Genomic DNA, 25,127 nt, shown 5'->3' with positions numbered 1-25,127 from the left:
CCAGTTGACAGGAGCCTTCAGCCAAGCCACAAAGGTGTCCTAGTTTCCAATGATCCAGTGGGAAGGGGGCGTCTGTCCAAATGGGGCTTAGTGGAGCACGTTATTCTGGTCAAACCAAAGTGTCCTTTGGCTTTGACCATTTGCCTGCACAGAGGCAGTGCTGCCTAGTCCCAGGCATGCCTCTGCCCTACAGGATCCCACCACCACCACCCAAATTAAAATATCCTTTTGATCCCGTGCTCCTCACCCCCCCCCCACCCTACCCCTACCCGCTGTAATCCTTCTGCCACTCAATCAGAGGCTGCATAGCAAGTTCCTGCTCTGTATGCAACTATAAACTTGGGGCTTTTTGTTCAGGGTGTTGAGAACAGACCCAGAACTATTCAGTTTCCTCTTGTGTCAGTTCCGGTTAAGACTTGACCCTAAATGGGCCCCTGGCTTCTAGATCCTTGGAGTATCTATAGACCTTCCCTCTCCTAGTAGATTCAGGGGATGGTCTGAGTTAAACACCCCTCTCCTGGAGTATCTATCTGAGCTGGAACAGCATCTCTCTCACCTTCTTAGATTCAGGTTATGTAGATGGGGTTGACCCTCTCTTCTGATGGATTTGGGATATTTGACTAAGTATAACCCCTCTCCTGGTATGTTTGGGATCATCTGGTGGGCACCCCTCTCCTGGTATGTTTGGGATCAGCTGGTGGGCACCCCTCTCTTGGTATGTTTGGGATCATCTGGTGGGCACCCCTCTCCTGGTATGTTTGGGATCAGCTGGTGGGCACCCCTCTCCTGGTATGTTTGGGATCAGCTGGTGGGCACCCCTCTCCTGGCTTTGGCTCTGTTGATGTGTTGTCAGAGTATGTAACCAGGGAACACAGGGTTCCCCTTTTGAGTTTATTGGTCTTGTAAACAAAAGAATTTGAAAACATACTTTCAGGGGTTAGAGAGATGGCTCAGTAGATAAGAGCACTGGGTGTTCTTCCAGAGCACCCACACAGCAGCTCACAATCATCTGGAACTCCAGTTCCAAGAGATCCAATACCCGCTTCTGGCCTGGCCTCCATGGGTACACCGTACTTACGTGGTGCACGCACATACATGTAAGCAAAACATACACATGAAAAATGAAAGTAATTAAAAACAAAAAACAAGCAGAATTGGAAGGAAGCTTAGGGACCATTTTATTAGAGTTGGAGAGAAAAACAAAGCAGGAAAGCTGGACATCCCAGCATCATCTTACAAGGGAGAATGATAAGAAGAAAGCTGTTCTTTAAAATGTTATTAGGTGTGCGTGTGCGTGTGCGTGTGCGTGTAGGTTAATTTGAGGAAGTCAGTTCTTCCAACATGTGGGTTCCTGGGGAATAAAGTTGAAGTCACCAGGCTTGGCAGCAGGTACCTTTACTGGTAAGCCATCTTGCTGACCCAAGAGACACTGCTTTAAAAATGCTCATAATCAGCTGTGAACAGCTCCATGGTGTGGGGTGGGCCTTCAGAGAAGAGTTTAGAATGCCCTATGAGTTAGGGAAAGCAGGCTTAGGAGCTCAGCTAACTTTCAAAAGAGCCAGGGAGAGGCCAGGGACATGGCTCATGGCTAAACTGTAAACATGCTTGCTGACAAGGCAGATGATGGCCTGCGTTCAGTCCCCAGAGCCTACACGGTAGGAAAGAACCAACTTACGCTAGTCTAATCATCATGGAAAGCCATCTCACACACACACACACCCCTGCCTCTGCCTCCCTGAGTGCTCGGATTAAAGGCAAGCACTACCATGCCCGGATGAAAAATTTAAGCTTTTTGAATTAGAACTCAGATTAAACAAAACAGGCAGGCTTGCCAGGCATGGTAGCACACGACTTTAACCCCAGCATTGGGAGGCAGAGGCAGGCGAATTGCTACGGGTTTGATGCCAGCCCGGTCTACAAAGTGAGTCTAGGACAGCCAAGGCTACACATAGAAACCTAGTCTCAAAAAACCAAACAACAAGTAGGCTTAGCAGCAGAGCTCTGTAGGCAGGTATAGTGTGCATTTTCATTACAGATAAAATTATTCCATCTCCCCACTAATTTTTTTTGGGGGGGAGAAGGATTATATAGAGAAGACAGGGTTTCTCTATATAACTGCCCTGGCTGTCTTGGAACTCCATTTGTACGTCAGGCTGGCCTCAAATGGAGATCTGCCTGCCTCTGCTTCCTGAGTGCTAGGATTAAAGGTATGTGCCACCCTGCCTAGCTCTAGCTAATTTTTAAAACCATAAAATAGATAAATACTCTTTCAAGCCCTGTTGCCTTCACCTTCCTCTTCATACAGTACTTTAAATCCTAAGGAGGCCTTCAAGAATGTTAAAATGCTAACAATCCATGGCTATGGTTCATATGTGTGTGACCTTCACATATGGCCTTACTCTTTTCCCACATAAAAACCTAAAGTTTTCTTGGAATCTCACAAAGACCCTAAGAGTTACTTCCACATAACTCTTGTGACCTGGAGTTCTACCTTAGCTGCTGTTACCCTATCTGGTACACACCAGGAGCCATCTTGTTCTTATTTACTGAAAAAGAAAAGGTTCCTTAGCAACCCCCAAGTCATAACTTCAGAAGCCACCAATTTCATGTGTGTGATTCTTGTAAAGACACTTTAAGTGTGACTCTTCGTAAGAGGACCATGCCCATGCTTGGCTCTGTCTCATCCTGAGTGGTGTTCCCTTCCTAGTGTCACAAGCCTTTAATCCCAGCACTCAGGAGGCAGAGACAGACGGATCTTGTGAGTTCGAGGCCAGCCTAGTGTACAAAGTGAGTCCAGGACAGTCAAGGTTACATGAAGAAATCCTGTCTGGGGAAAAAAAAAAGTTAAAATCTTTGCAACTAAGAGGGGGGTGTGGTGGTGGTCCATGCCTTTAATCCCAGCATTTAGGAGGCAGAGGCAGGTGGATCTCTGTGAGTTTGAGGCCAGCTTGCTCTACAAAGTGAGTTCCAAGACAGGAAGGACTGTTACACAGAAAAACCCTGTCCCAGGGGGAAAAAAAAATCTCCCCAACTTCGATCCTGAATGAAGGCCTCTGATCTCAGGGTGCTTGGTGGAGCATGAGGCTGTTTCCTGCCTCTGTACTACTGCTGCTGACAGGCAGCCCCCACCCCCACCCCAAGTCCCCTCCCCCCACCCCAAGTCCCCTCCCCCCACCCTAAGCTTGTCACGATTATTCTGATTCCTAAGGGCAGGATCCCTTCAGAGGAGCCCTTGCAAGGTGGCCAGATAGGAACCGGTCCAGCTTCCAAAACTCTGTGACCTGTGGGAGGTCCAGGATCTTCAGCTACAAAGACTCCAGGAGGCCTTGCCAGGGAGGACATTCAGGGAAGTGTGACCTGCCCCTAGCAGGAGGTGGGTGGGGGCAGGGAGCCCTAGTGTGCTCTGGTGCCCCACTCTACAATGCTTAGTGACCCCCAGGACCTGCATATCACTGACCTTATTCTGTGTCTCCACCCAGACCTGGCCCTTGGATTCTGTCTCAAAAGCTTGAGTTCTGACAAAGTCAGGCCTTGTTGGTTGAAGGGACTGCCCATCTGGCAGGACCTGGTAATTTCAGAAAAATGAGGCCCAGGCAGGCCCAGGTGTGTGCTCGTGCGTTCATAAGTAAGAGTGTATCACCAATTGTCTGACCAGGTCTGTGGCTGTGGTGGCACCCTTCACAGTCATGGGCTGGGAGCACTGTCACCCCACTAGAGCTACTTAGTGAATCAGTGGGATTCTAGAGGACAGTGCTCTGCCGGGGCCTGCAAGGGAGTAAGTCGTCTGTAAGGCTGTAAAGCGGAGGCAGGCACAGACCTAGTGGCAAGTGGCAGGGCCAGACAGCTGTGGGAGGTGAGTCCTGAAGCCTAGGCCAGGCTCCAAAGGGGAAGTGGCTTGCGGCTGGCTACCTTCCTTGTCCAGGTGGGCGGGGCTGGGATGAGGCTCTAAAAGGCCTGTGTTTAAATTGCAAATCCATCTCCTTGTTGGCTGTTTAAATAGTCTGCCAAACAGAGAACAGGTTTTTTGTTTTTTGTTTAAAATGGCTTCCAAACACATTAAAATACACAGCACAAAACTGGCAGGCAGCTTCAGAAAGCGGCACAGGTGGCTTGTGGTCCCCTCCCTCTGCTCCCTAGCTCTGACCAGGAGCTAGTTTCCTGCCACAGGATGATGTCTCTGTTCCCTGTGTCACTTGGACTTGCAGATCTCCAAGCCACTGTCCCTTACCACAACTAAACTCCTCCTCTGGCACACACCTACAAGTTAATAGAGGCCCCTTACCCACAGTTTCCAAGATGAGCCTCGCTCCATGCCCCACAGCAGAGCATGGGTAGTAAATGTACTTTCTACCCTTGCCTCCACTACCTGGGGGTTCCCCCACAAGAGCACCTACTTGCTCAAGTGTCTTTTCCGATTGCCCCAGTTGCTAGGGGGGGGTGAGGGAGGAGGGCGGGGGCGGTCCTGTTGTAGTCTGTCCTTAGCAGACATCCCCAGTACTCAGGCACAGATGCTCAGTATCTGGGTGGAACGAGTCGGCAGCCTCCCACCAGCCCTCCACCTGGGACTGATTCCTGCAGCCACTCCCTCCCTCCCCCCCCCCCCCCCCCCCGCCCAACCTCCAAAATCTGCAGCACCCAGCTAGCTCTGGGGAGAAGGCAGGCGGAAAACAGACGCGTGGGGGAGGGAGGACTGCCCCTCAGCCGGACTCCGCCCAGACTTTCTCATCTGCTCTAGTAGCCTTAAGGCGAGGTAGAGCGGCGCCGGGGCGGCCTAGACTGTCTTTAGCGGCGTCAGTGGCAGCAGCCCCGAAGCAGGTCCCAGCGGAGCAAGAACTCCTCTCCCCAGCTGAAGGGGACGTGGGCCCAGCCGACTAGTAGGCAGTTTGGTGCCCTTTTGGTGTCACCAGCTGCGTCAAGGCGATGCAAGGCAGGCTTAGGGGCCGGCTTCGCTGATGCGGTTGGTCATTGCGACATGACCGACCCTTGTCAGTTACCGGTTCCGAATCCGGATCCAGAGTGCAAGTGCTTGCGGAAGCCGGAGGAGGTCTGGGGTGGCGGTCAGGCGTCTGCCGGGCGCCGCCACCTCCCACTCATGGCCAGGCTGGCCCCGTGGGCCGGGTTGCGCGCGCCCGGGTGCCTGACTTTTGCTCGCCAGAGGAAGCTCTTCCTAGTGTACACTAGGTGAGGCGTGCTGCAGCACCCCCGAGACTCAAGAGACTGGTCTTAGAGGTCTGGATGGAATTATCTTCTCAACATTAGTGGTGGCCGCCCATGCGCCCTGAGAGGTCCTCGAACTGGCGCGAGCCCTATAGTTGCCCAGGAGGCGCCAAGCACACCTGGGTAGCCTAGTACTTGGTCGCCTGTGTGGTGAAGGCGACAGTAGGCCTCTTGCAAGGGCCCCAGTTGTGTCCCTCGGCACCCCGAGTCTCCTCTGCCAGGCCTGACTCACTTCAAATACAAGCGCCCACAGACTTTCCCAAGTACCGAGTGGACATAGGAATCGTGCGTAGGAGTAGGAGACGCTGCCGGGGTACATTAGCACAGGCCGGTAGAAAGGGGACCCCAGAGTGCATGGGGGAAGGGCCCCAGGCTGAGCCGGGCTCTGGGAGTGGCCCCGGGAAGAGATCAGGAAGGAGGTGGGGCTCGGGGTGGGACCCAGAACAGCAGAGTGGGGGGAAGGGCCTGGGCCCCGGGACTGTCCCCGCTACCCCTCGGTTCCTGGCTAGGCCTCCTAGGGGGCATTCCTAGCCAGTGTAGCTGCAAGATTAATGGTCCCTCCTCTCCGCCCGGTAGGGACCCGCAATGCGTTTCCAGCCCAGCTCTGAGAGCCGGCTGTTGGGCGCACGCTGCAGGCGGACTGCCCCACGCCCTCCGGCTCCCGGGAGCGCAGCCCGCGGCCGCGCGCCCCAGCCCAGCTCCGCGGTGGCGGCCGGCAGAGAGAGCTTTGTGACGTCAGGCGGCGTCACGCGGGGCTGACCCGGCGGCGGCGGCGGTGGCGGTGGCGGGCGGGGGCGGCCTCCGGAGGCGGCGGGAGCATGGAGCCGCGGGCCGGCTGCCGGTTGCCGGTGCGGGTGGAACAGGTCGTCAACGGCGCACTAGTGGTCACCGTGAGCTGTGGCGAGCGTAGCTTTGCTGGGATCCTGCTGGATTGCACGAAAAAGTGAGCGGGGCAGGGTCGCGGGCCAGGGACTCCTTGGAATCCCCCGGGACACTCCCCCGCCGATTCAAGGCTCCGATGCGGGCTCCGGGAGGAGCTGCAAAGCCGGGCGCCGCTTTCAGTTTCCGCCGGGCCGGGGTTTCGAGGCGCGCCAGCTGGCCGCCGGTCTGGGTGCGAAAGTGGCTCTCTCCCAAAGTCGCGGTGACTTTCGGGGCAGGAGAGCGTGCGTCCCCGCAGAGGGGCTGCGGGTGCCGGCCGGAACGGACGGGAAGCTTTGCCTGAAACTCCGCACATCTTCCATAATTAACGCACTTTTCTTTGTTCAGACGCACTGTTGAATTCGACTGTTTGCAGAATTGTGATTTGTTTAAGGGGGTCATTTACGCCGTGGCCTCACCTGTCACAAGAGGGGAAGCCCTGTCTGTCGTGGATCCCAAGGATTGTAGGAGTGGCTGATGGGGACCGGCTGCGACGACTGCAGGGTGTAGAAACACTGCTGTGGGCGAGGTGCCTTGCGGGGGAGTGGAAGATACAAGTTCCAGGGCCAATTCCTCAACTGGAGGGGCATTTTGGGCTCGACTCCTGACACCACCTGTGCACCCCTTGCAGGGCTCCTGCAGCGCAGAGCAGCCACCTGAACCCAGAGTCACATGGCAGTGCGCTGTCACTGCCGGATAAATGATTAGGCATTAATCAGCTTGTGACTCTTCTGCTCCAGCCAGGTTTTATTCTGGAACTGGGAACAGAGGAAGGCTCCGCTTTCAAAGACCCAACTTTTTACCTTCCCAAAGCCCAGATTTTCCTGGGTTCCCAGCACAGAGCAGAGCCCTTCCTCCTTTGACAGTTACCCTGCTGACATGTCTTCATTAGGTGTGCCAGAAGCCATTTATGCACAAGTCATGTGACTTAACATATGGCCTCCCGTGTGACTGGTTGCCCCTCTCTTGTCGGTTAGTACAGCGAGTGCGGTGACAGTCGGGGGCTGCGGAATAGCCACCTGAAAGCTGAGCTTCCAACTCAGTCCTCCCCCACCCTGCTGATTTGCTGTCCCGTCCCCCCCCCCCCCCCAAGGCAAGTCTGGCTCAGCCCTGAACCTGCAGGGCTGCCCTGCTCTACCTGTGCAGCCTGCTCTGGCCTCTCTCCCCAGAGAGGGTCTGCAGCAGAGGACCTGCATTTCCTCAGCTCTCAGTCTCCAGTGCTCAGAATAAGATAGACTGGGGTAGTCCTAGCTTGTGGCTGAGGGTGGCTACAGAGAAAGGGAGATCCCTGCCCTCAGGCCCATGGCTTAACCTGGCTTGCAGATTCCATACACCCTTCAGGAAAAGAAGCTAGTTGCTGGCATCCTGAGCATGGAAACTGGCAGCTCTAGGATGCGCCTGAGTGTATGCCCTACAGTCTGCCACAACTGGAACCCCTTGGAGCCAGGAGCTCCGCCTCGGTGCCTCTTCTCTGCGCCTGGTTTTGGTTGTTTCTGTGCCCTTGCAGAAAATCTGAAGATAAAGATTCCCTGTCCCTCCTGCCTTCCCAGGCTTGGCCTTGAAACTGTTTCTCCTTCTTGCCCACCCCTCATCTTTCCTGCTGGCCACCCATGGTTTCTGTTTCCAGTGTCTTTCCAGAGTATTATCAGTTGCAAAGCTAATGTTTACAGCCCTGTTTGTCAGGCAAGACTGTGTAAGGAGGCTTAGGAGCTGTCTGGGTGTTCTTGGCGGGGGTGGGGGGTGGGGGGGGGGTGGGGGGGGGGTGGTAGGCTTTCAGCCCACAGTATCCACATGCTGACCTGCCCTCCCAGGTACCAGTTTCTCCTCAAGGTCCAGTACCTGTCCTTACTCCTATGGAGGCCCAGTCTGTGGATAGGAGCTTCTAACTCCTATTTCTTCCCACCTCAAGGGAGCCTTTGGGGCTCAAAGGAGCAAGCAGGCCAGCATTCCTGGGGTGCTAGTGGGGTTTATAGGCATCAGAGCTCCCATAGCTTTTTGTTGTTTTGAGACGATTTCTCTGTGTAGCTTTGGCTGTCCTAGACTCACTTGGTAGACCAGGCTGGCCTTGAACTCATAGAGATCCACTTGCCTCTGCCTCCCGAGTGCTGGGATTTACAGGCGTGCACCACCACTCCCAGAGAGCTCCCATGGCTTTGATACAGACCTGGTGGCCCAGTTGTCCTTTGTTTGTGGTTCCTAATTACTGTGTGTTCCCCTTGTTAGATTGGAAGTATCACCCAGATGGCCTCATTCATATAGGCTGCATGGGTGGGAAGGGCTGAGGTGGGACCCAGCCACTACTGCTGCCCATCATGGAGTTAGAAAGATGTCTTCTCTCTTCCCTCCCCTGCCTGCAGATGGCTGGGGAGCTCTGAGGGGGTCTTGCCCGCAAGCCACCTGGTACAGTGCCAAGTTCCTCCTCCTACTTACATCCTGAATCTGCTGCCTGGCTGTAGAGCAGTGTGAAGTAAGTTCGCTGCTGCTGCTGCTGCTCTGTGTACCTGAGCATTCCTGTATAGTCACTGAGCAGCTACATCATGCCAGGGAAATGGGTTGAGCTGCTGACAAGCTGCCTCTATGACACTACTTACAAATTTGAGGATCCCATCCAAAGTATACTGATCTAAGTTGTGTATGAAGGGGTGGGGTGACTCTACTCGGCAGGTGGTGTGTGTGTGTCTTTGTTGAGCACTCAGGTGAGGTAACCCTGACTGAAGGTAGCCTGTAGACAGCAAAGGCCCACTGACTTAGGACTTCTAATCTGAGCTATTGATTTGGGGCCAGGGGTGGGGGTGGGGTGGGGTGGGGGGTAGGGGTCTTGAGACATGCTTTCTCTGTGTAACAGTTCTGGCTGCCCTGAATTGCTCTATAGACCAAGCTGGCCTCTGCCTCCTGAGGGCTGGGATTAAAGGCGTGCTTGCACTATTGATTCTTAACTGTACCACACGACCCCTGAGCCTACCTGAGCCTACCAGCATGACTTCCTCTGTGACCAAGACCACAGTCGCTACCTGTCACCAGGCTAAAGAGCACCAAGTTCTGTCCTGGAATATGCCATCCAGGATGGCAGCTCAGCTGCTTATGAGTACTCCTGAGATTATGTGGTAGGCACGGAGGCACAGTAACGCTCAGACATCCTCTCTGCTTTCAAAGAAATGGAGAGTCCTAGGTGCCTTGTGTGTCACAGCTAGTGTGCTGGGGTCCTGGCTGGCATGCTGGCCTTGGGGGCTTTACCATAGAGATGTTGACTGAGTGGGCAAGGAAGACATAGGGGATGAGGTGGACCAGGTCTGAGCTCCTGGGGGAGCCCTAGGGCTTAGGGATGATTTAGTGCTAACAAGTCTTTGATGCTAATAAATGTAGGATGCAGGGTCCACACCCATTCTCCCCTGGAAATCTGGGGTCCTTGCCCAAGGATGTGGGGCAGGTCCAGCCGTATGCTCTGGTGTCCAGGCTGTAACTTGTCCTGAAAACCTACTCACCTCCACTCCCAGAGCAGAGGTGGCCCCTGGAGGCCTCTGTGCACTTCGCAGTCGCAAGCAGCCCACTGTTTGCTTCAAGATCTGCCTATTCTTGGCCCAGACCAGCTCTAGCCCTACTGCTCACTGGCTGTTTGCTGGCCTTCAGAAGGACCACAGGGTCTTTCTAAAGCAAGCAAGCCCTGGTGAACATCCCAAGCAGGGGCCTTGGGTGTTTGGACTTGGGCCTTCCTGGGGCTGCAGGCTCCTGGCAACAAAGCTGTGTAGAGAAGTTTCCGCAGGCTCCCGCCCAGTTTTGCACATCCGCATGCCTTCTGATCCAGGAGCCTGTTGACTCAACCCTCAGGCAGTGGCAGGATGGCCTCTGCCACCACAGGCTGGGGGAGGAAGGTCCCAGACAGACGTAGTAGGGGTGGAAGGGTGCCACTTGGGCGCCAGCAACCCCATGAGTCCTGGGTCGGCCCGTGGATCTGGGAAGCTGGATGAAGGCAGCTGCAAGCGAGGGCAGCCCAGAGCTCTGGCAGGCAGCCAGAACTGTGTTCTTCCCGTCCATGGGCTGGCCTTAGCCAGGCTACTCTGGGTGAGTGGCTGAGACATACCCTCAGGTGAGCCCCCAGGGATGTGATTTAGCCACTGGGGTCTTGCTGAGGACTTTGGGTCAGCCAATATGCTCCCAGGAGTGGTCCTCATCAGAACATTGGAGAAATTCAGCATTGTCAGGAGCCCTGTCCCCTTTGGGTTTGTACTGCTTTTGCTTTTGGATATGGCTCCATCTTGCAGCCTCCTGGGCTTCTCAACCCTCCTCAGTTTCCCCATCTTTTCCTGAAATCAGAAGTTCAGTGCTATGCTATCTGGGAGACACGGGCTCTTACCCTGGTGAATCATTTCCCAATCTCCTGGCACCTCTCCTACACACCCTCTATCCAAAGTTACCACCCCAAAGCTGCATGTATTCATCAGGCCCTCTTAGTCCCTTGTGAACCCTAACAGGCTCCTCTCACTGCCAAGGCCCGTACCAGTTCCTGTGGGCCTCTGTCCTTGAGACTGGCCAGCTTGGACCACTGCCTGGCCTTGTCAGGGGAGCCATATTCCCCATGGACCCCAAGGTCATAGTTTGATCACTTGTACCATGGCCATCTCCATACTTGGAGGTAATGTATCCCAACATCACAGGACTGACTGCCCAGCTGGGGCATGTTTGCAGGTCCTTTTACCTCATTATCTTATCTAAGAACAGGAAGTATAGAGGAATTTTAATTCACAACATGGCTGCTCGCACAAGAGATCACATCTAAAGAATGTCTAGGTCTGTGTGATCCAGCTGGAATACAGACACACCTTTAATCCAGGAGACAGAGGCAAGCAGATCTCTGAGTTCAAGGCCAGCCTGGTATAGAGCAAGTTTCAGTAAGAAAAGCTTAGGTCCAGGTGTGGTGGCACACACCTTTAATCCTAACACGCAGGAGACAGAGGAGGCATGCAGATCTCTGAGCTCTAGTCAGGGCTGCTCAGGCAGTTCTCTTGAGTCAGTGAGTTGAGAGGCAGTGCAGTAGAGTTGAGTTCATGGCAGTTCAGTTGATGGAACTCAGAGGCTGTTTTTACCGGGAGAGTTTTACAGAGAGAGGTTGAAGAAAGAACACGCTAGACACAGGTGAAGACAGAATGAGCCAGAGAATGAGAAGGAGCCAGAAGATTGGAACAGATTGCTAGAGTTAATTTGAGGCCACGCAGAGAAGAAATTCAGTGAGAAACTGAGAGAAGCCAGATTGAATCAGGCAGCTTGGAGAGGAGTTTGAGCCGGAACAGCTGAGTTGAACCAGCCAGCCACAGTTCAGAAAGAACTAGAAAGGGTGAGCTTATTCAGCAGTAAATCTCAGAGGCTGAAAAACATTCTAGGCCTAGATTAGATTGTACTGAGGCTGGAAGCTTCCAGGACTAGGCCTAGGTAAGCAGATGGAGGAAGTAAGCCTCCAAGATGATAATTACCTCAGACAATGAAAGTTACTTTTTACAAGGGAGTGTCATGGCTGGTCATTTCATGGAACTGCTAAAGGGTTGAGGGAACTTAAGTCAGAGCCACAGCCACAGCCTTTGCTGCCTAAGGGTACAAGCACCAAAGCAGAGCCCTGGTACTACATGGCTTCCCAAAGTCTAGCAGTTGGCCCCAGCTACTTTCATGGCTCCTAGGGGAAGGTCATCAGCTACCCTGCCTTGGCCTGAGGTGAGCTATTCTGCTATTTACCCAGGGGGCAGGCCTTGGGTGTGGCCAAAGCAGGAGCAGGGCAGTAGCTCCAGGAAGGAAGAACAGGCACATGCTGCCAGGGCTGTGCCATTTCTCAGGAGAATCTGGCTCCCTGGACTCTGGGAAAGGAGCAGCTCCAGCCTGTGGTGGTTCTTTAGTGCCCTGGCCCAAGTCAGGACCTGGGTTTGTAGCCAAGTACTGGGTGTCTATCTTTAGCATGCAGATGCTGCCCTAGGCCTCTGGGGCTGAAGCAAGCAGAGCCCCCGGAGTGCCCTCTGCTATAACACCTGTCAAGTGGTCAGTGCAAGGAGGCTGGACGGATGAACAGAGAAGAGGAGGGGCTAGAGGGAATCCCCACCTCATGTTCTGTGTGACCAAGGAAGCCGGCCAGGGAGAGGGGCATTAGATAGCAACTCTCCATCCCTAGTCCCTTGTCTGCATTGCCTTTCAAACCATCCTCTTGCCGTGCCTTCCTGCTGCCCTATGGCGCCTCCTCTACCTCTTAGTCCTGTTTGGGCAGGGTACCATTTTCCCCAGTTCCTGCCTTCTGCTCCCTTCCCCAGGACCTGGATGCCTGTTACTCTCACAGGAATACTAGTGGTCCCCCGGACGAGTATTCCAGCTTCCCCTTTCTGCCAACACTCTGATTTGGGATACGATGGTGTCTTTTGAGGGTGGGGTCCAGGGGTGACAGGCTGTCTAGGGGCCGTGGAAGTAGAGGCCAATTGTGAGACGTTGGGAGGTTACAGCGCCCCAAGGGGCTCTAGCACCTCTGGCCTCAGGGCAGCAGCAGCTGTGGTTCCCACCTTGCACACACTGACACATATTAGGCATCTGGGACCAGGGTGCTCCATAAGACATTTATTCAGGGTCAGGATGCTTTCCTTGTGTGGAGAGGGGTCCCAGGAAGCTAAGTCCTTAGTTCTCTTAAAGGAAAAGGAAGGAAAAGTGAGATAGATGAACAGAGGCCTGGGCTCTGTGGCTACTGGCTATGGGATAGTTGGATTCTCTCTCGGGCCATGCCCTGTGTCCAGATGCAGATGCTCTAATGAGTCTTCTAGAAGTATTCCAGCCCCAAGCCCACCTTCTTCTTGTGGCTATGGATGCATATGGCTAGGCTAATACCCAATGACCAAGAAGAAGCCTTCAAGCCACATGTCACAGGACATGTGGGGACCTTCGTACCTGTTTAATGCCAATCTACCACTCTGGACCTAGATCCAGATAGCCTCTCAGGCCTAGAGCTGGCTAGGTGACAGGTGCTGGGCATAGCTTAGAACACTCACCACTCTCACTCTGATTTTGTTCCTGTCTACCAGGTCTGGCCTCTTTGGCCTATCTCCATCTACTCTGCTGCCTCTGGCTGACAACCCCTCTGTCATCAGCTGTCATGGCCAGGTTCCTGAGGAGGGAACTAGAGAAGTGATGCCCCTGGAACCAGGATCCCTGCCTTCTAACCACAAAGACCCTGAGAAGGATCAGCCTCCCAAGACAGCTGGGCCGGAGCCCCCCCCACCTCTCATACCACCTCTGCCTGCTGGGAAGCTGCCTCCCTTCCCACCTTACTTTGAGGGTGCTCCCTTTCCCCACCCACTATGGCTGAGGAACACCTACCAGCAGTGGGTGCCACAGCCCCCACCCAGGACCATCAAGCGGACCCGTCGGCGACTGTCCCGAAACCGGGATCCTGGCCGACTCATCCTTAGCACAATCCGCCTGCGGCCACGCCAAGTCCTGTGTGAGAAATGCAAGAGATCTGTGAGTCCTCAGGAGGCCAGTCCCGGCCCCCTGAACACTCCCAAACCCCGCCGGAGGCTAGGCAGTGGCCCTGACAGTGAGCACCGCAAGCCAGAGGAACCAGTGGACAGTGACTCTATAGCTGCGGCCGCCCCGAGGAGGAGCAAGAGGGAGAAGCGGGAAGAGGACAGGGTTCTTGGAGAGCATATCCCGCGGAGCCCAGTCATCAAGATTTCCTACAGCACACCCCAGGGCAAGGGTGAGGTGGTCAAGATCCCATCCAGAGTGCATGGCTCTGTGGAACCCTTCTGCCCCCAACAGTCTCTACAGAATGGCAGCCAGGACTCTGAGGTAGTGAGGGACGTGGAGCCCAGGGGCGGTGGAGACCGACCATCCAATGGGCCTTCAGCCTCCATCCCTAAGCTGAAGCTGACTCGTCCAGTGCCTCCTATCTCTGACCTCCCACCTCCCAAAATCCGCCTGAAGCCCCACCGGCTAGGGGACGGGGACCATGAGCCTCTGTACAGGGCTGAGCTGGTAGAGGAGCTGAATGGATGCCCACGAGGCCCCCTGGCCAGCTCTCCTGCTCTCTTTGCTGATGGCTCTACCCATGGGCTGGAGGACATGTCCTCTGCAAGTTCTGGTGAGGACGACGACCTCAAAAGTTTTCCCCAAGGTAAACACGGACGTGATGGCTTGGCTTTCCTTGTCGACTGCCCTGGGAGAAAAGCAGTAGACTGTACCAGTGAATCTGTGTGCAGCACCGACAGCCTGGATGAATTGAAATCATCCGGTTCAGAAGTGACATCTCCAGACACAGGGGACCTGTCATCTGGCGACAGTGCCTCTGTTCCTTCGTCTTCCACTAACACTCGCCAGACGGTCCCTCCCCTCACGGTCAGGCTGCACACGCAGAGCGTCTCACAGTGCGTGACTGAAGACGGAAGGACGGTGGCTGTAGGGGACGTTGTGTGGGGTAAGATTCATGGTTTTCCCTGGTGGCCGGCGCGTGTCCTTGACATCAGCCTTGGCCAGAAGGAGGATGGAGAGCCCTCTTGGCAAGAAGCGAAAGTGTCATGGTTTGGGTCTCCAACGACATCATTCCTGTCTATTTCAAAACTGTCCCCTTTCTCTGAATTTTTCAAACTGAGATTTAACCGTAAGAAGAAGGGGATGTATCGGAGAGCTATAACCGAGGCTGCAAATGCCACACAACATGTGGCCCCAGAAATAAGGGAGCTCTTGACCCAATTTGAAATGTAACTTTGGTTCCAAGAGCAGGTGAGTGAGTGCTCTGTTCACTGGGTGCCTGCTGTTCCTGATGCAGCGACCATGAGCTTTATGTCAGCATCCAGCCACCAGGGAGCCAAACATTGGGCCTGTGGCTCAGAAAGGGGCTGTCCTAAAACACCAGCGCCCTCACTGATGTTGACCCTGGCGCTCACACATCCCAAGAGAGATGCTTTAAAGGGTCCGGTTATCGAAGGTTTGTTTGTGTGTGTGTTTTGAGTTTTGCAGCCGGTTGTTAAAAGCCGCCCCAGGAGTCTTTCTGCTAGGATTTTTGAGAAAGGGATGCAGTTTGCCTGACTCTGGCTAGGGTCAAGAGAGGGCAGGCACTCATCTTCTGTCATCCCAGGGGACTTCTTTCACTCTCTTCCCAAACACTAGTGGCCTTGCAGTAGTGGGTGTATGTAGTGCTAGCCGGGCATCTGACTGCCGGGAGGAGGGAGGCAAGGCAAAGGAGAGCATCTTAGCCTCCAGTGGAGCTGCCCTCAGCTCCTAAAGCTGGCTGTTCTCCTCAGCACGCCCCCTCCCTCCTTCCCTGTATGTGTGATGGTTCCTGAATGATTCCCAGTGGAGCCAGGCGGCCCCAGTTCTGGGTGGTGGTGGGTGCTCTGTACAGTGTCTTCTCATAGAACTCTGTGGTTTAGTAGCCAGTGATCACGTGTGGTAGGGGATGCCATCATTCAGGCTTGTGGGTGTCATGGGTGTCATCTTACGGAGCTGGGGGACTCTCTGGTGGCCCTGTGGTCACCATGTAGGGTGTCTGGCAACGTTATGAAGGGATACATCATGCCTGTACTTTTCACTGGGCATACTCGCATCTGATAGCCACTTCCAGCTGTGACTGCGGTGATGACTCTGAAGAGGTCTGGTCCAGGGCTCTTCTTGGCTCCAGGCAGCCTCTTTGTTGCTTCTTCTTCTTTGCATTGGAGGTCCCGGGAGAGGAAGCTCTCAGGCTGCTCTGGTCTCTACCTTCTCCACTGGTCTCTGGTTATGCATAAACCTCTCTCTACACAGCCAGGTCTATTTCTTCTCAATTTGGGAACCTTTGTGTAGGATGAGGCAGGTACAGGCATGAGGGCTGTGGCAGCAGCCTCCCTATATCTCAAGGCAAGAGCATCCATCAAGCTAATCAGAGAAAGGTCAGGTGACTTGCCCTGATTCTCCCTACTGTATCCTGGCCCTGACAGAACCTCAGCAGCAGCCATGCTCAGTCCTGGAGCACTCTCCACCTGGCTGGGCCCCTCCTCATCCTATTCCCTGCCTTGGCTCTCAGCTCAGTAGCTGGACATGGTACTGTCTTGGCTGGTGACAGTATGGTTGATGACTGAGAGCCCATCTCATGTGCCCCAATTATGTAGCATAAACCCAGCTCCTGGTGAGAGATGGAGTCCAGCCTGGTCCTCATAACCTTTTAATTCCCATCACAACAGCTGTGTAGACAGGGATGGCAACTGGAAACATCTACCCAAAGGGACCCACGGGCTCTGGAAACCCAGCCAGGCTTTAGCTGTACCTTGGAGAATGCAGCCTTGTAGGCTGGCCCTGTTTATCCGGAAGCAGAGGGAAAAATCTCACCCAACTGGTTTGCCTGGCCCCTGGTCCTGGGCTGTGCCTGGACCAGCATGCACCCAGCAGCCCTTTGCCTTCTGGGAGTGTGGGGCACTGGGTCCCTGTAGCAGCCAAGTACTCAGTGGTGCTCATCTGTCTGGTGTTTTGCTTTTGTAAGGACTTTATAAACATGGAGAGGAGGTTCGTGCCAGGCAGGTCAAGTGCTCATCCGTGAACCGAGCTGGTGTTTGTAGCCAGGGCCTCCTGCTGGGTGAATTAGGGTCCCTTGGTGGACAAATGTGCTTTGCAGAGTCCCTTGTGCTTGGGGTCAAGCCTTTCCAGCTTGCACAGGAGGGAAAACTTGGGGACCTGGCCCTCTCTAAGCAGAAGCTGTTGAGATGCTGGTGGGGACCCAGTGAAGGGCGTAGTTGCTGGCCGGGACATTTGAGAACAGGAAGTTGCCCCGGAGATAGAGGCCTGATTGAGAAGGTCAGCTTCTGGCTCCAGCACACTGCCAGACCATATCTGACCCTGAAACTATGTGAAGACAGCTGTGACAGGGACAGCAGTTCTTCAATGATTGGGGGTGGGGGTGGGGAGTGCCACTCTCACATGTGCTGGGAGCTATCTCAGGAAGCATGAAGCATAGCTGTATTTATTCCCTTTCAGAGGCATGGAGCTCAGTATCCCATTCCTGAGAGATCCTTTACCCACCTCGTTGGATAGCTAACCAGCTAAGGGGACTTGGTGTGGACACACTGAACATGGGTGGTGGAGGCGGGTCCCCAAGGGCTTTCCTGGGGCATGGTGTCTACTTGTGCATCAGACTCAATGACTCCTCCAAGTGAGTCTCTGATCCAGGTGGCTAGGCTAGGCTGCCCCGACTCATACATGCCCAGAGTGACAACAGCACGTGGCTTGTGGATGTGTGAGGGGGACAGCAACACTGGGGGCTCAGGAATAAACTTGTAGGTAGCTGCCTTTGGAGGCGGCCACATACCTTCTCCAGGCTAGATTGTTTACCCAGTGGCTCTGGGGTGAGTTTAGTATCTGGGGGGCAAGAAGCTCTTAGAGTTTCTTGCATAGAAGCAGTGCCTATACCCCTGATTGGACAGGGCAGGGGCTGACCAATTTTGTCCTACATGTGAGTGGGTGCTCCCCAATCAGAGGGCTTGACTATCTATACCTTCCGCCTAGGCCAGCAAAAACTGAAATGCGTTGGTTTGAGGTCATGTTCTTGAGGCTGCGATATTTCCTCTCCAGCCCCTGGTCCTATCTTCCTCCTCTGGCTAGTGTGTCTGCCACCCACCCTTCAAATACTGAACTGCAGACCAGGGCTTTGAAGCAGATCCTTTGGTGGGAATGCATACCTACACTGTTATCTGGGAGAGCTTCCTGGAGGAAGTGACTTGAGCTGAGATCCAAGTGGGGTACCTGTAGGGCATTGTGAGAGGCAGTTCCAGGGCAGACCCTGTTCCAGGTGGTGCAGACTCTGGCCTGACCCTAGAAACAAAGGCGCCTGCAAAAGGGGGCTCAGAGAAGCAGTCAGGTCTGGTCATTTATGCTGAAACTATCTGCGGAGCTTGGCCAATGTGTGCCGTTGACTCCTAGGACAAGAGGGTGCTGCCACTCCCTGTCCCACAATACAGACCTCAGGGTGGCCCTAGTGGGCTAATGGAATTGAGAAAGTGCCCGAGGCCTGGCTTATAGTGGCTCTAGTAGAAAGCTCAGAGGCCTGGTATCACAAACTAGAAGTGAGGGGCCTTCGATGTGACATTGGTGAGGACATTGTGAGAGAAAGAGTGGGAGAGGACCTCGCTGTGGCTAGCAAGGCTCTATTCAGAGCCTCAGTGCGGAGGGATGTGGTAGGGGTGATAAGAGATAGCACTATGGGAGCAGGAAGAGGGAAAAAGAATAGGCCGACTATCCTTGAGGGACAGGAAGTCATATAGGATCAGAGAGAAGGCCTCGGGGCTGACGGCAATGGGATGGGGTCTTGCCCACCCTGTACCACAGCACTATGAAAACAAAGTACTGGGTTGATGGTTGCCAGGTTCTGTCTAGGGATTATACAAGTGGTGTACAGCATACCTGCCCTGAGACCCTGGGAGCTACCAACAGTTGATGGTGCCTCTTTTCTGTTTTCCCTGGGGCAATCTGTGGACAGAGACACAGGGTTGCCAGGTAACCTGCACACTGCTTGGCTGCTATGTGGACTGGAAATTATGGCACTTCCCTACAGAGAAGATGGGGTGACCCTGCCCCTAGGACAGTAGAGACATCACAGGTCCCAGATATGGGAGCAGTCGCCAGGCTGCTAGGTTGAAAGCTTTCCCAGGGAGTATAGCACACCCATGCCCTTGGCTGAGCTGTCATCCTTCCTAGAGTCTGTTTGTCCTGTGGCCATGGCAACAAACTGCCACAGAGTAGGGCCTACAAACACCCCCATGTCCTTTAGAGTCAAAGGTCTGGAATCGAGTTAAGCCCAGCCAAGCTCCCTCTGAAAGCGGAGAAGGTAGCCAGCTCTCCAGCTCCTGGTGGCTTCAGGTGCTCCTGACTGTGGTAACGTTCCTCTAGTCTGCCTCCATAATGTGGGAGCTTCCTCTTCCTTGGTGTGGTATCATAAGCTGCCTTTCTTCTGAAAAGGGCCCATAATGGCTGTGGGGGTTGAGGGGGGCACCTGCATAGTTCAGTGTAACTATCTCAGAACTATCTAATCGGTTTTATCCGTAAAAGTACGTGATAGAAGCTGATGTAATCCTGGTCCAGAGGCTTGAGTCTAAGTCTATAGGGTCATCCTCTTCAGTCACCATTGCCAGCATGGTGTTCCTTAGAGTACCTTCACACACCGTCTGCCCCCAGCCTTTCATGTAGTGGAGAAGAGACGGAGCTTCAAGGATAGGTAGGTCCAGGGCCCACAGGAGCAGCAGAGCCTCCACAGTATCTGCCTGATTGTGCAGTAGCACCTGCAAAGGGCCGTTGTGATGTGGTGCTCCAGAGGGCCGTGCTATGAGGGAAGGAACTGTTGCTCCAGAAAGATCCATATGTAAAAGCAGTGAGACCACCAGTTCGAGGAACACGATAGCCCTTCTCGCCTGGGAAAGTGGCTGTTGACCAGGATCCAGTCTATTGCAGGTGCTAGGGCACTGTGCCTGCTGGGTGGAAAAGGGAACTTGCCCCCAGACCCCGAGTGTACTGTGCACCGCCCCCAACACCACAGTGTCTGCCCCCACCCAGGCTTGGAACAGCATCCTTTAGTGGGACGCACCAAGCCAGCTCTCCTCCTTCCTGTGCTTCTGCTCCCCTGACTGGGTTGTCAGCTGACTTCTGCGCTGCTTTCAGGGAACTCAGGTCCCCTGGGAAGGTTGTAATTATTTTGTTCCACAAGGAAAACTAAGGCCTATAATTCTAGGCCTTCTACAGGGGCTCAGGCCTTCCCACCCACTGACTCCCAGTGGCCTGTCCCTGCCGCTGCCACTGGGTATCATGTGGGAGCCTGCAGGCAGGCAGGCCAGTTTGGGGGAGGTAAGTGGGAATACCAGGTGTTAAAGTGTCTGGGAGTACCATGGGTCCTGTCCAGAGCATCTGGATGCCCATGCCTGTCGGAACCTTTCGGGCCAAATACTGCCTATTTTCTCGTGAGAGGCCATGGTCTCGACACCCATCGCTACAGGGTCCCTGACCCCACCCCACCCCGAGCTTCATCGGATAGACCTCTCCCCGGGCTGCCCATCAAGAGGTCACTCTCTTTGGTTGATTTGAAGCTGTCACAGAAGCTGCTCCCTAAAGAGAATATCTCCAGTCTCTACCTCACTCATGGTCTCGAGGCTCACTTAGTCACTGATGAGCTGACCGTGTCATCCGTGCCCAGCCGTGCGTGTTTTCCTCCCTCGGTCTCAGTGGCTCTCCAGCAAGGGCTGGCTGAGCAGTGAGCTCCATCACAAGCCAGTGCTTCCTAACAGCCTAATACTCCTCAGTGGGTCCCGTTGCTTGCAGCCCGCAGGAGTTCCTCAGCTGCTCAGATTGCCCGTCCTCAGTCGATTGCCTCTTCAGCCGCGGGCCTTCAGTGACCATGGCATCTGGTAGCATCCCTTCTTCCTGCCCCACCCACCATCTCACTCTCTCACTCTCTATTTTTCTGGCCAGGCCTGAGGCCCTCACAGTTCCTGAGAGCCCAGGCTGCTGCTCCATGCTCCCAGCTTGCTCTTGCTCCTGAGCTTATTGCTTCTGGTGTTAACACTGGGAAGTGCTGGGGTTGGTTTTTTTTCCCCCTTTATAGCAAGGTTTTGACTCTTAATGGTATTATAGTAATATAATTACTAATTTTATATATGCAAAACTGAATTGCTTTTAGTAATGAGTGTTATATACATAGGACATTTTACTTTGTTACACTACAGTATGACAGTTTTGGGACATGAGACCACTAATGCCATCCACACAGAGGGCTGGCCACCAAGGCTGCCCTGGTCTAAGGCCTTCACATTCCTGTGCTTCAACAAAGAGCCTTGAGGACAGTTCCTCTCTGAGTCGAGTTGTGACGCAAATATGGAAGTACAGGCTTATTTCATTTGCATTTATTAACTGCATTTTTTAACTGCATTTTTTAAAAAATGTTTTGTAATGCTGTGGGCATTTCTGTGGCTCCACTGCTTGGCATCCCCCATGGTCCCTCCTGACACTCCCCAGAGTCAGCATCTTAGTCTGGGATGCTTATTCCTCTGATGTTAGCATAAGCAGGTTCATGAACACTAACCGCTGAGGGCTGAGCAGCATCAAACAGCAACTACTTCCGGGTCGTTCTGGGTGGGTGGGTGGGGGGTTGGGGGGGGCAGCTCAAGAGTGAACCCTCTAGGTTTCTTAGCTATGGAGAAGGCTGGGTTTGGGTAGAGAGATGCCCCAAGCTGCAGAACGGGCTGGGTTGGAGTAGGATGAGCCGGACACTCTGCAGAATGTGGCTTTCTGGGGAGGCCTGGTGTTCTAGCGTGTCAGCAACCTAGAGCTGCTAAGCTTGCCCTGCAGTGCTGGTCACAATGCTGGTAAGGGGCCAGCTCCCTGAGAGTGGGAGGAAAGGCTTCTTTGAAGGCCACGGTTGTAGGACAAAGAGAGGCCCAAGGCCAGGAGCCGTCTTCTCCTCTCAAAGCTTGTACATTTCCCCCAATGAAGGCTTCTATTGCCAGATGTTTAAGGGCATTTCCAAAGGTCAGGCCTCGGTGGCTAGAGAGACTTAGCTTTAATTGTCTCCCAGGGCTGAGTTGGGTCCCCCCACCCCCACCCCAGTAAAGCACAGGCTAGATATGAGCCCCCTTTAAACCTTAAAGCACTCATTAGAAGGGACAGGAGATGTGGGTTTTCAGTCATGCTGTCTTCCCCACCGCTCCCCCCACCCCAACTCCCCACCACTGCAAGTGTACCTGTTACATCTTCACAGAGCCTAGACAGACCTTACAGGCACCCTAAGGCCATTCAGAGATCTGGGACTCCCTGCCCAGGGTAGCTATCCCTTCCTTAGATGTGTTCCAGCCTGGATATAGGTCAGCCTGTGGGACCAGGATAGCTTGGAACGCTGGGCACCAAGAGGCTTGTGTGGTGTATATATATGGGCCATCTGTACTTTGCTTCTGGGGTGATGGGTGAGGCTACTTACCCCAGAACCTGTTGGCATCTGGCTTCCTAACATATGCATCTCAATGAATTTAGTTCCCCCTTTGATTCTCGAGGGCCTGGAGAACCAAGGTCCCTCTGGTTCGGTAGATTGCTGATCTGCTGTAATTGCTCACTGTACATATGTATACATGGAAACATGCACACAAACATACACATGCCTTCTGCACTGGGATCACAGGTAGTTGCCACACCCATCTGGGTGCTGGGGAGCCAAACTCCAGTCCTCACATTTGCACAGCAAGCTTTTTTGTGTGTGTGTAGAGCTGTCTCTCCAGTCCCTGATTCCCAGCTCCTCTGTCTTTTGGGTTGGACATTCTCGATAGTCCTTTTCCTAGGGAAGATGGAGATTTTTGCATTCTCTGAGCATTCTTCCCCATAAGCATATATACAGACTTGGCTTGCTGAGTGAGATTTGGGGTTTGTGTGAGTAAATGGAGCCTGCCATGAAGACCGTACAGGATTCTGCTCTCTGAAGCTGGCTGTGGCCCTACTTCATAGTCTTGCTACTGGCCTATCTGCAGCTCCGAAGAGAAGTTCTTCAGCGCTTCAGACGTGTTAAGTATCCATTTTAGCTTAAGGCTGCTGCGTTGACACATTTCTCCAAAACACCTCAGCTTAGCACAGTGCTTGCAGAGATCTGTGCTCACTGAGTTGTAGCAGTGGCCAGGCTTGGAGCTGCAGAATGGCTGTATCCGTAAACCTAGGGCCGGTGCCACATCTCCTCCATATCTCTCTCTCTCTCTCTGTCTCTCTCTCTCTGTCTCATCATCATCATCAATCATCATCATCATCATCCATTTTTGGGGTCTGCCCTCCCTCACCCTATGGGTAGAGGATGTGTCCTGGTCAATCAGGAACTCAAGGACTTCCTGTGTGGTGAGCTCATTACTAGAACAGCAGACATCCCTCGAGGTGACCCAGTGTTTGGCCCTCCTACTGGACTTGGCTGATCCTGTGGTCCAAATCTTTCTGCCATCTCAGACCTTCTACCTTCCTCAGGCATGGCTGAGCCATGGGCACCAGAAGTTTCGAGAACAAGGGAGGTATGGTTCACATGCCTAGTGAGAGTTGGTGGGGGAAAGTGATGAGCTTTCTGGGGTCCCTGTAAAGCCATAGAGCCCGAAGGAGAAGGCTGAGGAGGCACTGATACAACCATGCAAGCACTCTGACCTCTAGGGTCCTGTTCCCTACAATTGACCCCTTGGTAACCTCTAGTTTTTCTGCTTCTCCCAAGGTCACCGACAATGAGGGTGCAGCTGCTGTCTTGGAACTTCTGGCGTCCGTCCAAGGGACCCATGTGCCTCTGGCTGGCTGTGTGCAGAAACATGCTGGGCACAGTGGTCCGCATGACTCCGGGTCCCCAGAGGAGCAGGTGTGCATGAGGGAGGGGGCCCGGCTTGGCACCTGGCTCGTCTCAGCGAATGTATCTGTTCCCATGATTCAGGCTTCAGCATTCCTCGCTGAGAAGCGTCCTGGAGCTTGGTGACATGTTTGCTGCTTTGTGTGCTAGCAGCTGCAAGGCTTAGGCATCCTGACACAGAAGCAGGAACTTCTGCCCAGCCCATGAGGCTGCTAGTGTGAGTGCTGGGCCTCCCTTACAGGGCACCCACCTGGGACTGGCCTTGGCTATTCAGCTACAGCCATCCTGCAGGCTTGAGGAAACCAAATTGCACGTATGAGGTTCTCCCTCTCCAGCCCCTCCCCGGGTATAGGGTCTCTGTGCACTTGAGCCAGGAATAGACTTGCACCTCCTTCACATTCCACTCAAAGCATGGGTCCCTGGGTCCCTGGGCTCCCGGCCCTGGCCTGTGAGGCCGCCTTGATCTGAGATGCTGCTATGTCACCTAGTACTGTGAGGGGGGAGGGTAGAAAGAAAACAAGCCTCAGGTTTAGGAGATACACAAGGCTCAGTCTGCCCTGTGAGGCCACATTCCTTTCTCCTCTGTCACTTTCAAGACCAAAAAAGAAAACAGAAAGAAAACTGTCTCTGTTCCTTTATTTAAGCAGGCAGAGGAACAAGCAAGAGTCCGTGTTGAGGCTCTTGCCTGTATAGCCTCACAGCTGCACCTGCCTGACCTGCGAGAAGAGACTACGGTCCTCTGATGCCTGTTAAGGTGGCACGGTGCCCGTTTTATTGCTCACTCATGGTCACCTGACAGGATGCAAATCTGAAGCAGGTGCCACTCTTTGCTCTAGGTGGCAGTTTCAGTCTCCTTGCCTCAGGCGTCCCTCCTGGGTTTCTGGTCCACCCTAGATCCCTCAGCAGAGACTAGGGCCTGGGATGGTTTGGCGTTTTCGTCCTATGAAGCCTTCCATCTCCATTTTCTCCTTGTGCTCAATGAGATCTAAGGGGTGTTCTTGAGATCATGGTGGTGGCTTTGCTTGTTCCTGATTTTTATGGAAAATACTCTGGGTTCTGAGGAACCTGTGGGTTGAACAGGAGCACTGGGTTCCTCCAAGGTCTTCCCCAGGCTCAGGAGAAGGAGCCTGGTGCAGATCTATCATGGACCTGCCCAAGGGCTGCTCCGATGGTGTCCTGTGGGTCTGGATCTGCTCTTTGGAGCTAGGGGATGCTTTCCCAACTTTTTGTAGCAGCAAAGCTTTCTCAACAACATTCAAGCACACCAGGAAGACATGACACTAGACACTGTCTCCAAGACCCGACACACACACACACACACACCATCTCTCTATTTTCAGGGTCTCTCCCAACCATGCTGGAGACCCTTATGTCAGGAGGGATGTGTTTAATGAGTGGGAACTCCTGGGCTTCCTTGTGCAGTCAGCTCATGGCTGGAGCAACAGGTCCCCCTCCCCCACCCGCACCCCAGTGCCCCAGTGCCCCAGTGTCTGGACCTGAGAACCGTTGAAAACGCACACGTGGAACCTTGCGTGAGAAGGGGCTTTGGAGAAAAAAAGGCAGCCGGCCTTGCCCTTTTGTGCCCATCCTCCTTGTTCTGAGGCTTGGGGAGGAGCCACCGCTACTGTTCCCTGGGCCTGGCCTCCCCACCTCTGTTCTAAAAATCTAGGAA

General features: G+C 53.9%; 1 protein-coding gene across 4 annotated transcripts; it reads left to right on the top strand.

Moving 5' to 3' along the window:
* The first annotated feature begins 4,671 nt into the window (after window positions 1-4,671).
* On the top strand, window positions 4,672-24,076 carry PWWP2B (PWWP domain containing 2B). 4 transcript variants are annotated; one of them, XM_084800849.1, is made up of 3 exons: window positions 4,672-5,181; window positions 13,176-14,874; window positions 23,330-24,076. In XM_084800849.1, the coding sequence occupies exons 1-2, from the start codon at window positions 4,973-4,975 to the stop codon at window positions 14,854-14,856; spliced, it is 1,890 nt and encodes a 629-aa protein (XP_084656975.1). In that variant the 5' UTR covers window positions 4,672-4,972; the 3' UTR covers window positions 14,857-14,874; window positions 23,330-24,076. The 4 variants fall into 4 exon arrangements, with proteins under 4 accessions (XP_084656975.1, XP_084656977.1, XP_084656976.1 ...); XM_084800851.1 differs by having other exon boundaries at window positions 4,675-5,181; window positions 13,176-14,569; XM_084800850.1 differs by lacking the exon at window positions 4,672-5,181 and adding an exon at window positions 5,240-6,160.
* The last annotated feature ends 1,051 nt before the right edge of the window (window positions 24,077-25,127 follow it).

Source organism: Acomys minous (genome assembly GCF_964271855.1).
Source record: "Acomys minous genome assembly, chromosome: 2".
Lineage (NCBI taxonomy): Eukaryota > Metazoa > Chordata > Mammalia > Rodentia > Muridae > Acomys > Acomys minous.
Note: the sequence above shows the minus strand (reverse complement) of the source record. Positions and strands in the feature narration are given on the sequence as shown.